The following is an 11981-nucleotide window of genomic DNA, read 5'->3' as shown; positions in this document are numbered from 1 at the left end:
TGTAAAAAAAAAAAGAAAAAAAAGAAATAGACCTTAGAGTTTACAAAGAGAGGGAGAAAGCACCAGGACGGTACTATTCCTAGAAACTCTGACTACTGCTTTGACACTATGGGGACTTTATTGCTCTGATTTATTTATTGTGAAGCCAAATTCACTTTCTCACTGTTAATGCTGCATCTATGACTCGATCAGATGTGAATGTGTATTTATATGTTTATGAATGCATATGTTTTGGTTTATATTTTTGAACTAGGGTGAGCTTCAGAAGCTTTATCTCTATGTAGTATATCTTTGACTCATAAAATGATTTTTTTTTTAAAAACTTAAATGTTTCATCTCAGAAGCTCATGTCCTATGTAGTCTTAAGAAAAGAAAAAGCCCCTCTACATCAAGCATTAAGCCAAAGTAAGAATTTCAAATATACAAGCAAATCTGATATATGTGCTACAGACTTAATTGTATTTATTCTAGAATATGAGATCCAAATGATAATATGCATATTTAAAAAATTGGAAGCATTCTGCATTAAAAAGTCAATGGCGTTTAGGTCCTGAAATTTGATTTCAAGCTCCAAGCATGTGTTATTAGTAGTCGTTGTGGAGAACAAATAAATCAGCTGTGACCTAACCAGGACTATAATGTAGCTAATACCTTTTCTATTTTCTAGAGATCACTGTTGCATACCTCCCGACATAACAGAAAAAATTTAGTCCAAACTATTTTCAAAGATATAAACTTTAAAGAGAATCTTTCTTAAACCTATTATGTAAAAGCATGTTTTACTAATCAAGTTTAATTTCTATATTTATTTAAATTAATTATATTCCCACCAACATTTTACCTCTGGTCCTCGAGAGCCAGATGGTCCTTGGGGTCCTGGGTTACCTGTTTGGCCCTAAAATGTGGGGGTGGGTGGGAGAAATCAAAGTATAAACATTAATTTAATAAATATGATTTAAAAAGGAAACATATGGTAAGCAAAAAGCACTAAATATATTATGCCACACAAAGTTGTAATGACTTTCTGGCAAACAAAACTCAATGTATAATAATATGCCAAAGTTTTAATGACTATTCAGAAAGACTTAATTTATAACCATCATCATTGTAGAAAACTTATTATATAGAGATATGTGTCCATATATATATTTATATATATATTTATATATAATATATATATAAATATATATGTATTATATATATATATATATTTACTCCTAAATGTTATGGCTACAAACAAATTAATGGAAGTCAAATCAAGGAAAAAAATTGTGTGTGTGGGTATGTGTTACCCAGAGATAAGACAGTAAACTTTGACTTAACGAAGTAGGGAACTCTAGATGAAGAACTGTTTCCATAAATAGCCAGGGTCCTCTGATTGTCTCTGAAAATTTCTTTCTCCTTTGATAACTATAAGGGGCCTGATTTTGTAATTAAGAATCACCTGGATTTAAATCCTTGTTGCTTAATCTCTCTCAGCCTCAGTTTTCTCACCAATAAAACAGGAATAATAACAACAGTAGTAACATTCTTACAGAGTCATTGTAAGGATTAAATGAGACAATAAATTTATAAGTGTTAAGCACAGTGCCTAGCACATAGAAAGTACTCATTAAATGTTAATCAATTTTATAACCATTAATCCTTCCCTTCACATCCTCTCTCCTCTCCTGGATGATACCTAGAATTCCTAGATTGCTTTAATCCTTTAACTAAACTTCTGAGGATTCAGTTTCAATAACTCTGCAGCCATTTTCTGACATTCAGGCTAACAATGTGAAATCAGGGCTGGAGAAGAAGGTCCAAAGAAAGAGAAGTGGGTAAAAGCCTGCTACTAGAGAGGGCTTGTGATGCTCTCAAGAGAGGAAACTACAGAACAGGGAAGGCCGGTAGTCTGATACCCTTGTTTTCATAAAAAATATTGAATTCATTATTTCTGTCATGTTAAATTTCCACGTGAGCTTTAAATTTGACTTAAATAGGTCTCAGAATACATAAAATTGCTTGCATTTCTTATACATAAAATTTTATGTATAATATGGGTTTATCCACTTTCCAAGAAGTAAAGCACAGTTTTCCATATGCACTAAATTCAGTCTCGTAGAGTGCTAGAGTATCTGGACTTAAACAGTACACAATACAACTACTGCAATCACATCTAGAGAAAAGTAATAAAGAATTATGCAGAAGTTCACTGAAGTTCCCCTAAATAAACAAAATTATAATCCATCATACTCCATCATAATCAGTATCTAAGGGAGTCAAATTCTTAAAATGAATATTACCTCCAAGAGATAGAGATGAAGTTCTCACTGAGGCCCTCTAGTGGCAAAATCTAAACAAGACACTAAATTTACAAGCTTGAGGAAAAATCAGCATACACTAGGCCTTTGTTTTCAGAAAAGTTGATTGACAACCTGATATTTAAAAACATAAATTGTGGAATAATTTTATTCATCCTTCAGAAAAAATTTTCATTTTGAAAAACTTCAATGGCAAGTTTCCTTGAATGTCAATTCTCCTTTATAAAAACTGAGTTTTCAAGTAACTTTTAGAGAATTGAATGATGATTAAAAGTAAACTTCTACAAATGACAGCAACTTCTAGCTAAAAAAAAATGGAAAGGACATAATTGTATTTATTTTCTCTTTTTTAAAAAAATAATATTTCTTAACAACTTCAGATTGGTAGTTTCCTCTAGTTTTTAAATACTTGCAGGGTAAAAGCTACCCTATTCCAGAATGTTAAAAACCTTCTGGATCAGGACATTCTTTTATATTGAAAACATTCTTTTATGTTATAACTTAGATCCATTTGGAAACAGTATCAGTGACACCAACATTTTACATAACAGAAAACCAGAAGTAGGAGATATTAAATAAGAAAGACATTCTTATGACTTTGGCATTCTTTTCATGATAGTAAACAAATGATTTAGATAGGCACTAACTTGTATAATTTACTTTTAATATGATTACTGATATTGTGTACGTAATTTTTCATTAAACAGGTGTCTCCTTCCATAACGAGGCAAGTCAAACAACTACAATTTTTTCTAACAATAAGATAGAAACAAGTGATAAATAAAGTGAAAGTCTAAAGGCAAGGCCATCTCATAAATATTAATTCATAAGTCTCTATCCTATCTTCAGTCCAAAGTATGTATATTTTGAAGATTTGATTAAAAAACAAATAAAAAATAGCCAACTGTTTCCTACCAAACTAATCCCTGCTGACATTAAAATATTTTTATTAGAATAGTACAAAAAAGGTATAACACGAGCAAGCAAAAGCCTCATGCTCACCATGTCATGTTCCCTGCATCACTGCCTTAAAGAACCACATTAGAGTTTCTGGTGATTCCAGGAAAAAAAAAAAATGTAAGGTTTTAAGACAATGTGCTAAAGGTAAAACAGGCTGTCTTTGCTTTAGCTTAGACTAGAGCAACGTTGGTAAGCATTGTTACTAAGAGAGTATTAAAGAGTCACAGAGCTGCAAGGAACCTAACATATGATATAGTCTGACTCTCATTTTAAACACGAGAAACTGGATACCATGGTGGTTAAATGTCCAAGGTCACAGCAGGTCAGTGTCAGGGCTGGAACTAAAATCTACATGTTATTCAGACCACCGATTCCCCCTCTCCCACCCTAATAAACATGTTATCAATATAAATTGAATCAAAGAGTAAGGAAGACATTAAAAAGGTTTACCTTATATAAGCATGATATTTGACTCTGGTTTTCTCAAGTAATTAATTACAAAGCGTAAGAGAATAATATCAATTATTTATTACTTAGTATTGACCTTAGAAAATGTGTCATACCATTTCCTTTTATTGTTATCAAAAGTTAGAAAACCATCACATTAGAAAAAAATGAAGATATAAGAAATAAGAAGGGTCAATCACTGCAGATATTGAAAGTCCCTTTTATGTGGTTTAGAATCATCCTCGAAAAATAGAAGCTTTTTGTTAGCTTGACCTATACTCGTGCCCCTTCTGAGATTCAACACCATGGCAAAAGTCTGGGTAGATGGCTGACTGAGTGAAAACTAGTTAAAGCAAAACTCACCACCAACATGTCATTAGATAAACAGAGGCCAACAATTGTTCTTTGGATTAAATAATTCCAGGGAAATGTATATGAAATGCTGTCACTGTTAGAAGTCATAAAGAATGCTGTATGTAAAGTTATGTAACTTAATGCTGCTTCCTTTGATGCAAAAATAAACAACTCAAAGATGAGAGGGTGGAGTTAGAGGGAACATGATGAATTGCTTGGGAAAACAACACTCTTTTATAATGTTATAAAAACTGAGTTTTTATAACATGATTTTAGATATAAAATTATAATAAATTATGATTTTATATCTAATTTTTTGTATCTGCAATCACCTTCACAGAGTTGTAATCAATATTAAAACCCTAAAACAATCTTAAAACATTAAAGCCTAAAACACTATGGCACAGTGGCTAATTGCATGCAGCAACTTCTAGCTAAAAAAAAAATGGAAAGGACATAATTGTATTTATTTTCTCTTTTTTAAAAAAATAATATTTCTTAACAACTTCAGATTGGTAGTTTCCTCTAGTTTTTAAATACTTGCAGGGTAAAAGCTACCCTATTCCAGAATGTTAAAAACCTTCTGGATCAGGACATTCTTTTATATTGAAAACATTCTTTTATGTTATAACTTAGATCCATTTGGAAACAGTATCAGTGACACCAACATTTTACATAACAGAAAACCAGAAGTAGGAGATATTAAATAAGAAAGACATTCTTATGACTTTGGCATTCTTTTCATGATAGTAAACAAATGATTTAGATAGGCACTAACTTGTATAATTTACTTTTAATATGATTACTGATATTGTGTACGTAATTTTTCATTAAACAGGTGTCTCCTTCCATAACGAGGCAAGTCAAACAACTACAATTTTTTCTAACAATAAGATAGAAACAAGTGATAAATAAAGTGAAAGTCTAAAGGCAAGGCCATCTCATAAATATTAATTCATAAGTCTCTATCCTATCTTCAGTCCAAAGTATGTATATTTTGAAGATTTGATTAAAAAACAAATAAAAAATAGCCAACTGTTTCCTACCAAACTAATCCCTGCTGACATTAAAATATTTTTATTAGAATAGTACAAAAAAGGTATAACACGAGCAAGCAAAAGCCTCATGCTCACCATGTCATGTTCCCTGCATCACTGCCTTAAAGAACCACATTAGAGTTTCTGGTGATTCCAGGAAAAAAAAAAATGTAAGGTTTTAAGACAATGTGCTAAAGGTAAAACAGGCTGTCTTTGCTTTAGCTTAGACTAGAGCAACGTTGGTAAGCATTGTTACTAAGAGAGTATTAAAGAGTCACAGAGCTGCAAGGAACCTAACATATGATATAGTCTGACTCTCATTTTAAACACGAGAAACTGGATACCATGGTGGTTAAATGTCCAAGGTCACAGCAGGTCAGTGTCAGGGCTGGAACTAAAATCTACATGTTATTCAGACCACCGATTCCCCCTCTCCCACCCTAATAAACATGTTATCAATATAAATTGAATCAAAGAGTAAGGAAGACATTAAAAAGGTTTACCTTATATAAGCATGATATTTGACTCTGGTTTTCTCAAGTAATTAATTACAAAGCGTAAGAGAATAATATCAATTATTTATTACTTAGTATTGACCTTAGAAAATGTGTCATACCATTTCCTTTTATTGTTATCAAAAGTTAGAAAACCATCACATTAGAAAAAAATGAAGATATAAGAAATAAGAAGGGTCAATCACTGCAGATATTGAAAGTCCCTTTTATGTGGTTTAGAATCATCCTCGAAAAATAGAAGCTTTTTGTTAGCTTGACCTATACTCGTGCCCCTTCTGAGATTCAACACCATGGCAAAAGTCTGGGTAGATGGCTGACTGAGTGAAAACTAGTTAAAGCAAAACTCACCACCAACATGTCATTAGATAAACAGAGGCCAACAATTGTTCTTTGGATTAAATAATTCCAGGGAAATGTATATGAAATGCTGTCACTGTTAGAAGTCATAAAGAATGCTGTATGTAAAGTTATGTAACTTAATGCTGCTTCCTTTGATGCAAAAATAAACAACCCAAAGATGAGAGGGTGGAGTTAGAGGGAACATGATGAATTGCTTGGGAAAACAACACTCTTTTATAATGTTATAAAAACTGAGTTTTTATAACATGATTTTAGATATAAAATTATAATAAATTATGATTTTATATCTAATTTTTTGTATCTGCAATCACCTTCACAGAGTTGTAATCAATATTAAAACCCTAAAACAATCTTAAAACATTAAAGCCTAAAACACTATGGCACAGTGGCTAATTGCATGGGCTCTGACATATGTGATTTCCTAGGTTTTCCCAGGTGGCTACTAACTAACTATGGGACCTGGGGCAAGTTATTTAACTCTCTGTGTCTCAGTTTCCCTAATTGGTAAAATAGGAATAATAATAGTCCCAACTTTATATGAATGTTTTAAGGATTAAATTAGACGTATAGACCTTAGAAGAGCACCTGGCACTTTGTAAGCACTCGGTAAATGTTAGCTATAATAATTATTATGATTTTTAATATGCATATAAATACCTTTAACTCATGTTTTAACCATTTTCATTTAAATGTTTTAAATTATTCAGTAACTTTAGTTTTATAGTTTCTTGGGCTTCAAGTTAACTACAATACATGGTATCCTTTTATTTCAATTAATTGATGGTCAAAGGTTAAAAAAAGACAAGGAACTAGAATATTTGGGCCCATAAGAGAGTGTGACATGCTATTTTTTCTTCCAAATGTTTCCTTAATGAAACAGATATCTGGATAAATTAAAATATTATTTAAGGTGCCTTATATTTTCTGACTTAAAATCTACTGCTTAGTTTAAATACTGTCTATAATAGATCAACCAAGATCTTTAAGGCTCACAGAAATTTGGCTTTGGCCTGGGATGGGGTGGGGTGAGGAGGGTGAGATCCCATAATCTATGGAATGTGAGCTAAAAACTTCAAGGATTAGCTATATTCTAGAAGTGGAGAGAAAACGCCATACTGGTAGTCTTACATCCTACTTCTTACATTCCACAAACAACAACAGGTATCCAGACTCATGCCATAGTGTGTACTCCACAATCAGAAAGAGCAAACCAAAAGTTCAAACCTACTGAAGGTCCTGGCTTTCCTCTCATCCCTGGTGGTCCAGGAAAACCCCTAGCGCCCTAAAAGAAAAGAACAGTACAGTGAAGAGAAAAACTATTAAACGACAGAAGGCAGATATGCCTCTATTTACAAATTACTAAAAAAATTCATGGAATTATTCTAAAACAATTGAGAAAACTGTTTTAAACAAGACTTATAAAACCATATTGATACCATATCCTAAAAAAAAAATCAATGATTAAAATAATGAGTACTCCTTTCTTTTTAAAGAATTTATACATTTTCACTGGCTTTTGTTGTATTTATATAAAATTAACGGTAAAAACATTACCTTGTCTCCAGGATACCCTGGTTCTCCTGGCTCTCCTACAATGCCTTGTTCACCCTGGAGAGCACAATTTCACGTGAAGACACTTAAGCAATGCAAATGTGGCAATATTATAAGAAGGCAAATACTAGTTATACAAGAGTAATTTCTCTACTTTTCCTACTTCTGAGAAAAATTATATAATTGATAGTACAGATCAGATCCCATATTTTTTAAAACAAGTATTTTATAAGTTGTGTGGATTCAAAAGAAAAGTAAATGTGATAAGAAATCATCTCTATGACAATGTAAATATTTAAATCACCTTATCACCTTTGATTCCAGGTAGGCCCTTATTCCCCGAAAGACCCTAAAAAAGAAAGTGATACTTTGTGACATCATAGAAAAATCAAAGTGACATATCCATTATAAAAATAGAAACATACCATTGGGCCAGGGATTCCAGAAGGTCCAACTGGTCCCATAGGGCCAACACTGCCCTGAAAAGCAATAAGAAAGAAAGGCATCCTTGAGCACCCAACTAGAATTAAAAAGAGATCATGGTAAACTTAATTAACCCAGAATGGTTCATCTCACTAAGCTCCCACACATGCCTTATTCTTCAACAACTTCTTTTCCTTTTCACATTTATAAATCATACCAATCATTCAAATTTTAATGAGTTCTATCCTGTTTCCTGAAGCCTACTCATACTGATCTTGTCCATGAGCCTCCTTCCCTTCCTTGAGCTCCTATAATACTTACTACCCACAGCATTCATTTTGAAGTATTTCTCCAGAGAGATAATATCTTGATGATAGGGGAAATACTTTAGTGCCATGTTCCCAGGAAGTATTCAATAAATACTTCATTTGATTGTCTTAGATTTTTCTTTCACCCGTTTATTCAGCAAACATTTTTGGGCAGTTCTATGTGCCAGGCATTCCAATGATTTTATTTCATGGTTTACAACTTGCAGACAATAAAATTTACCATAATTTTAGGGAACTGAGTAGTAAACAAAAGGCTCTGCTCTTCTGGGTTTCTCTCATTCATTCGTCATTTAATATTTATTGAGCATAATATGTATCAAACATTGTAGTGTTGTATAGTAGTGTTGAGGAAACAAACATGAAAGAGACATAGACACCAATGTCAAGGTTTTCAATTTAATGCTCCAAAGCAAGATTACTCAAAAACACTAACTACTACTACCATCTCCTACAAGCAACAGAGCTAGAAAAACTTCTTTAATATGTCATCTTAGAATGTAAAGGACAACTATAAGGGTTTTTGAAAGTAAAATTTTAAAAAATAGTGGAAATCTCTTGACTGTTTGGAGCCCACTAAATTTTTGTGTTATTGATGCCTTCATTTTCCTTCTTTCTCTTGCAACCTCTCTGTGCCTGGCTAACGTATCATCCTTCATCTTCAAATACCGAGTTGCTTTAAACCTCCATTTCATGCTTTCCAAATGTTAAGGAACTTTTAAAGGTGTATTTGCAACAATGATGAAAGTGTTGCCCTTTTTAGTTGTAATCCAAATTTCTTAGGATAGCATCCCAGGCCCTTACTACTAGTTTTCCATCAACCCTTTCAGTCTCATGTCCTTCCATTCGTCGCTACTCCCCTTTGACTTCTTCCTCCTCCAAACCCAACATTCTAGACACAATGGGCTGTGTTCTAGCCTCTGAACATGCTCTCCCTTACCACATGCTCCAACCCTTTGAAGATACAGTTAGCACTACTGGAATGTCCTTCTACTTACAGTACTGAGTATACTGCCCTGTTTTTGGTTTTTTGTTTTCTTTTTCTGTTTTCCTAATCTGTGCATTATGTGAGAGCAGAAGCATGTTTTATTCATTTTTTTTATATCTCTGACCCAACATAATAACTGGCACATAATAGTTTTGAAATAAACTATGGAATGAACACTGGAGGAAGTAACCAACTTCAAAAATAAATTTAAAACAGTGATTTCCAGAGGTCTACATCCTGACATAACGGCGCATTTCTAATAGTCCACATTTATATACTACAAATTTCAGAATGGAAAATATGACATCTTTACTTTGGGGTGAGTCTTAAAGTCTGTGAAATATAACTACGATATATTTCCAACATGTGTAAGCCTGAAACACATGAGACAGCGAGAGGCAGAGTAATACTTTCCAACTTAATGAACAGATATGCAGTATTAATACATCACTGACAAATTCTATCAATAGGAAATAATTATTCTTATAATTACAGTGGCTAGTTTATTCAAAGTTCATAGCTTTAAAACTTATGATAGTTTAAAAAATACAGGGGTCTTCCCTCCGGAGACTGGTGGAGTAGGGCGGGAAGCTTTAAAGCAGTTTCATGCCGGGCCTCACCCCAGATTTTCTGATTTGATTCCTCCCCAGTGAGGCCCAGCATCGGTTCAAGATTCCCACGTGATTCCATTGCAGGCTGAGAATCTAAGTCTAAGCAAAATGACCTTGAAGTCCTTTCACAGATGACCAGAGAGAAGTTTGGAAAAGGACGAAATATTCTGAAGCCCTGGTCTATAGTGTGTATGTGTATGTTTCTTTGTATGATTTTGTCTATTTAGGTTTGCTTTTACCATTTGTCCTAGGGTTCTGACTGTTCGTTTTTTTTGTTGTTGTTTGTTTTCTTCTTATGAGTGTGTGTGTATGTTTATTTGTGTGATTGTCTGCTTAGTTTTGCTTTTACCATTTGGTTTGGGGTTCTATTGTTCATGCATTTTTCTTTTTTTTTCTTCTTTTTTCTTCCTTTTCTTCCGACCCATGTGGGTGGCAGGGTCTTGGTGCTCCAGCCAGGTGTCAGGTCTGAGCCTCCAAGGTGGGAGAACCGAGTCCAGGACACTGGACCACCAGAGACCTCCTGGCCCCAAGTAATATCACTCGATGAGAGCTCTCCCAGAGATCTCCATCTAAACACTAAGACCCAGCTCCACCCAACGGCCAGAAAGCTCCAGTGCTAGATGCGCCACGCCAAACAACCAGCAAGACCGGAACACAACCCCACCCACTAGCAGAGAGGCCACCTAAAGTCATACTAAGTCCACAGATACCCCAAAATTCACCACTGGACTTGGCCCTGCCCACCAGAAGAACAAGATCCAGCCCCACCCACCAGAACACAATGACCAGTCCCCTCTGCCAGGAAGCCTACACAAACCACTGAACCAACCTCACAACTAGGGGGCAGACACCAAAAACAACAGGAAATAGAACCTGCAGCCTGTGAAAAGGAGACACCCAATACGGTAAGTTAAACAAAATGAGAAGAAAGAGACATACGCAGCAGATGAAGGAGCAAGATAAAAACCCACCAGACCAAACATATGAAGAGGAAATAGGCAGTCTACCGAAAAAGAATTCAGAGTAATGAAAGTAAAGATGATCCAAAATCTTGGAAGCAGAATGGAGAAAATACAAAAAACGTTTAACAAGGACCTAGAAGACTTAAACTGCAAACAAACAATGATGAACAACAAAATAAATGAAATTAAAAATTCTCTAGAAGGAATCAATAGCAGAATAACTGAGGCAGAAGACCAGATAAGTGACCTGGAAGATAAAATTGTGGACATAACTACCGCAGAGCAGAATAAAGAAAACAGAATGAAAAGAATTGAGGACAGTCTCAGAGACCTCTGGGACAACATTATATGAACCAACGTTCGAATTATAGGGGTCACAGAAGAAGAAGAGAAAAAGAAAGGGTCTGAGAAAATATTTGAGGAGAGTATACTTGTAAACTTCCTTAACAGGGGGAAGGAAATAGTCGATCAAGTCCAGGAAGTGCAGAGAGTCCCAAACAGGAGAAATCCAAGGAGAAACATGCCAACACACATATTAATCAAACTATCAAAAATTAAATACAAAGAAAAGACATTAAAAGCAACAAGGCACAAGCAAAAAAGAATATACAAGGGAATTCCCATAAGGTTAACAGCCGAACTTTCAGCAACAACTCCTCAAGCCAGCAGGGAGTGGCAGGACATATTTAAAGTGACAAAAGGGAAAAACCTACAACCAAGATTACTCTACCCAGCAGGGATCTCATTCAGATTCAACGGAGAAATTAAAACCTTTACTAACAAGCAAAAGTTAAGAGTACCACCAAACCAGTTTTACAACAAATGCTAAAGGAACTTCTCTAGGTGGTAAACACAAGAGAAGGAAAAGACAAACAAAAACAAACCCAAAACAATTAAGAAAATGGTAATAGGAACATACATATTGATAATTACTTTAAATGTAAATGGTTTAATTGCTCCAACCAAAACACACTGACTGGCTGAATGGATACAAAAACAAGACCCGGATATATGCTGCCTACAAGAAACCGACTTGAGACCTAGGGACACATACAGACTGAAAGTGAGGGGATGGAAAAAGATATTCCATGCAAATGGAAATCAAAAGAAAGCTGGAGTAGCAATACTCATATCAGACAAAATA

The 11981-nt window shown here is 34.3% G+C and overlaps 1 protein-coding gene across 1 annotated transcript in view; it reads right to left on the bottom strand.

Moving 5' to 3' along the window:
- Positions 1-11981, bottom strand: part of COL24A1 (collagen type XXIV alpha 1 chain) — a 423812-nt gene that overhangs the window by 277079 nt on the left and 134752 nt on the right. The window contains exons 15-19 of the mRNA XM_024119550.3: positions 7953-8006; positions 7832-7876; positions 7531-7584; positions 7205-7258; positions 842-895 (exon numbers count right to left, since the gene is read on the bottom strand). Coding sequence (XP_023975318.1) covers positions 842-895; positions 7205-7258; positions 7531-7584; positions 7832-7876; positions 7953-8006 — 261 coding nt within the window. The remainder of the gene's footprint in view (positions 1-841; positions 896-7204; positions 7259-7530; positions 7585-7831; positions 7877-7952; positions 8007-11981) is intronic.

Source organism: Physeter macrocephalus, chromosome 4 (assembly GCF_002837175.3).
Source record: "Physeter macrocephalus isolate SW-GA chromosome 4, ASM283717v5, whole genome shotgun sequence".
In the NCBI taxonomy this organism is placed as follows: Eukaryota; Metazoa; Chordata; class Mammalia; order Artiodactyla; family Physeteridae; genus Physeter; species Physeter macrocephalus.
The sequence above is the reverse complement of the archived record's forward strand: the minus strand, read 5'-3'. Positions and strand labels throughout refer to the sequence as shown.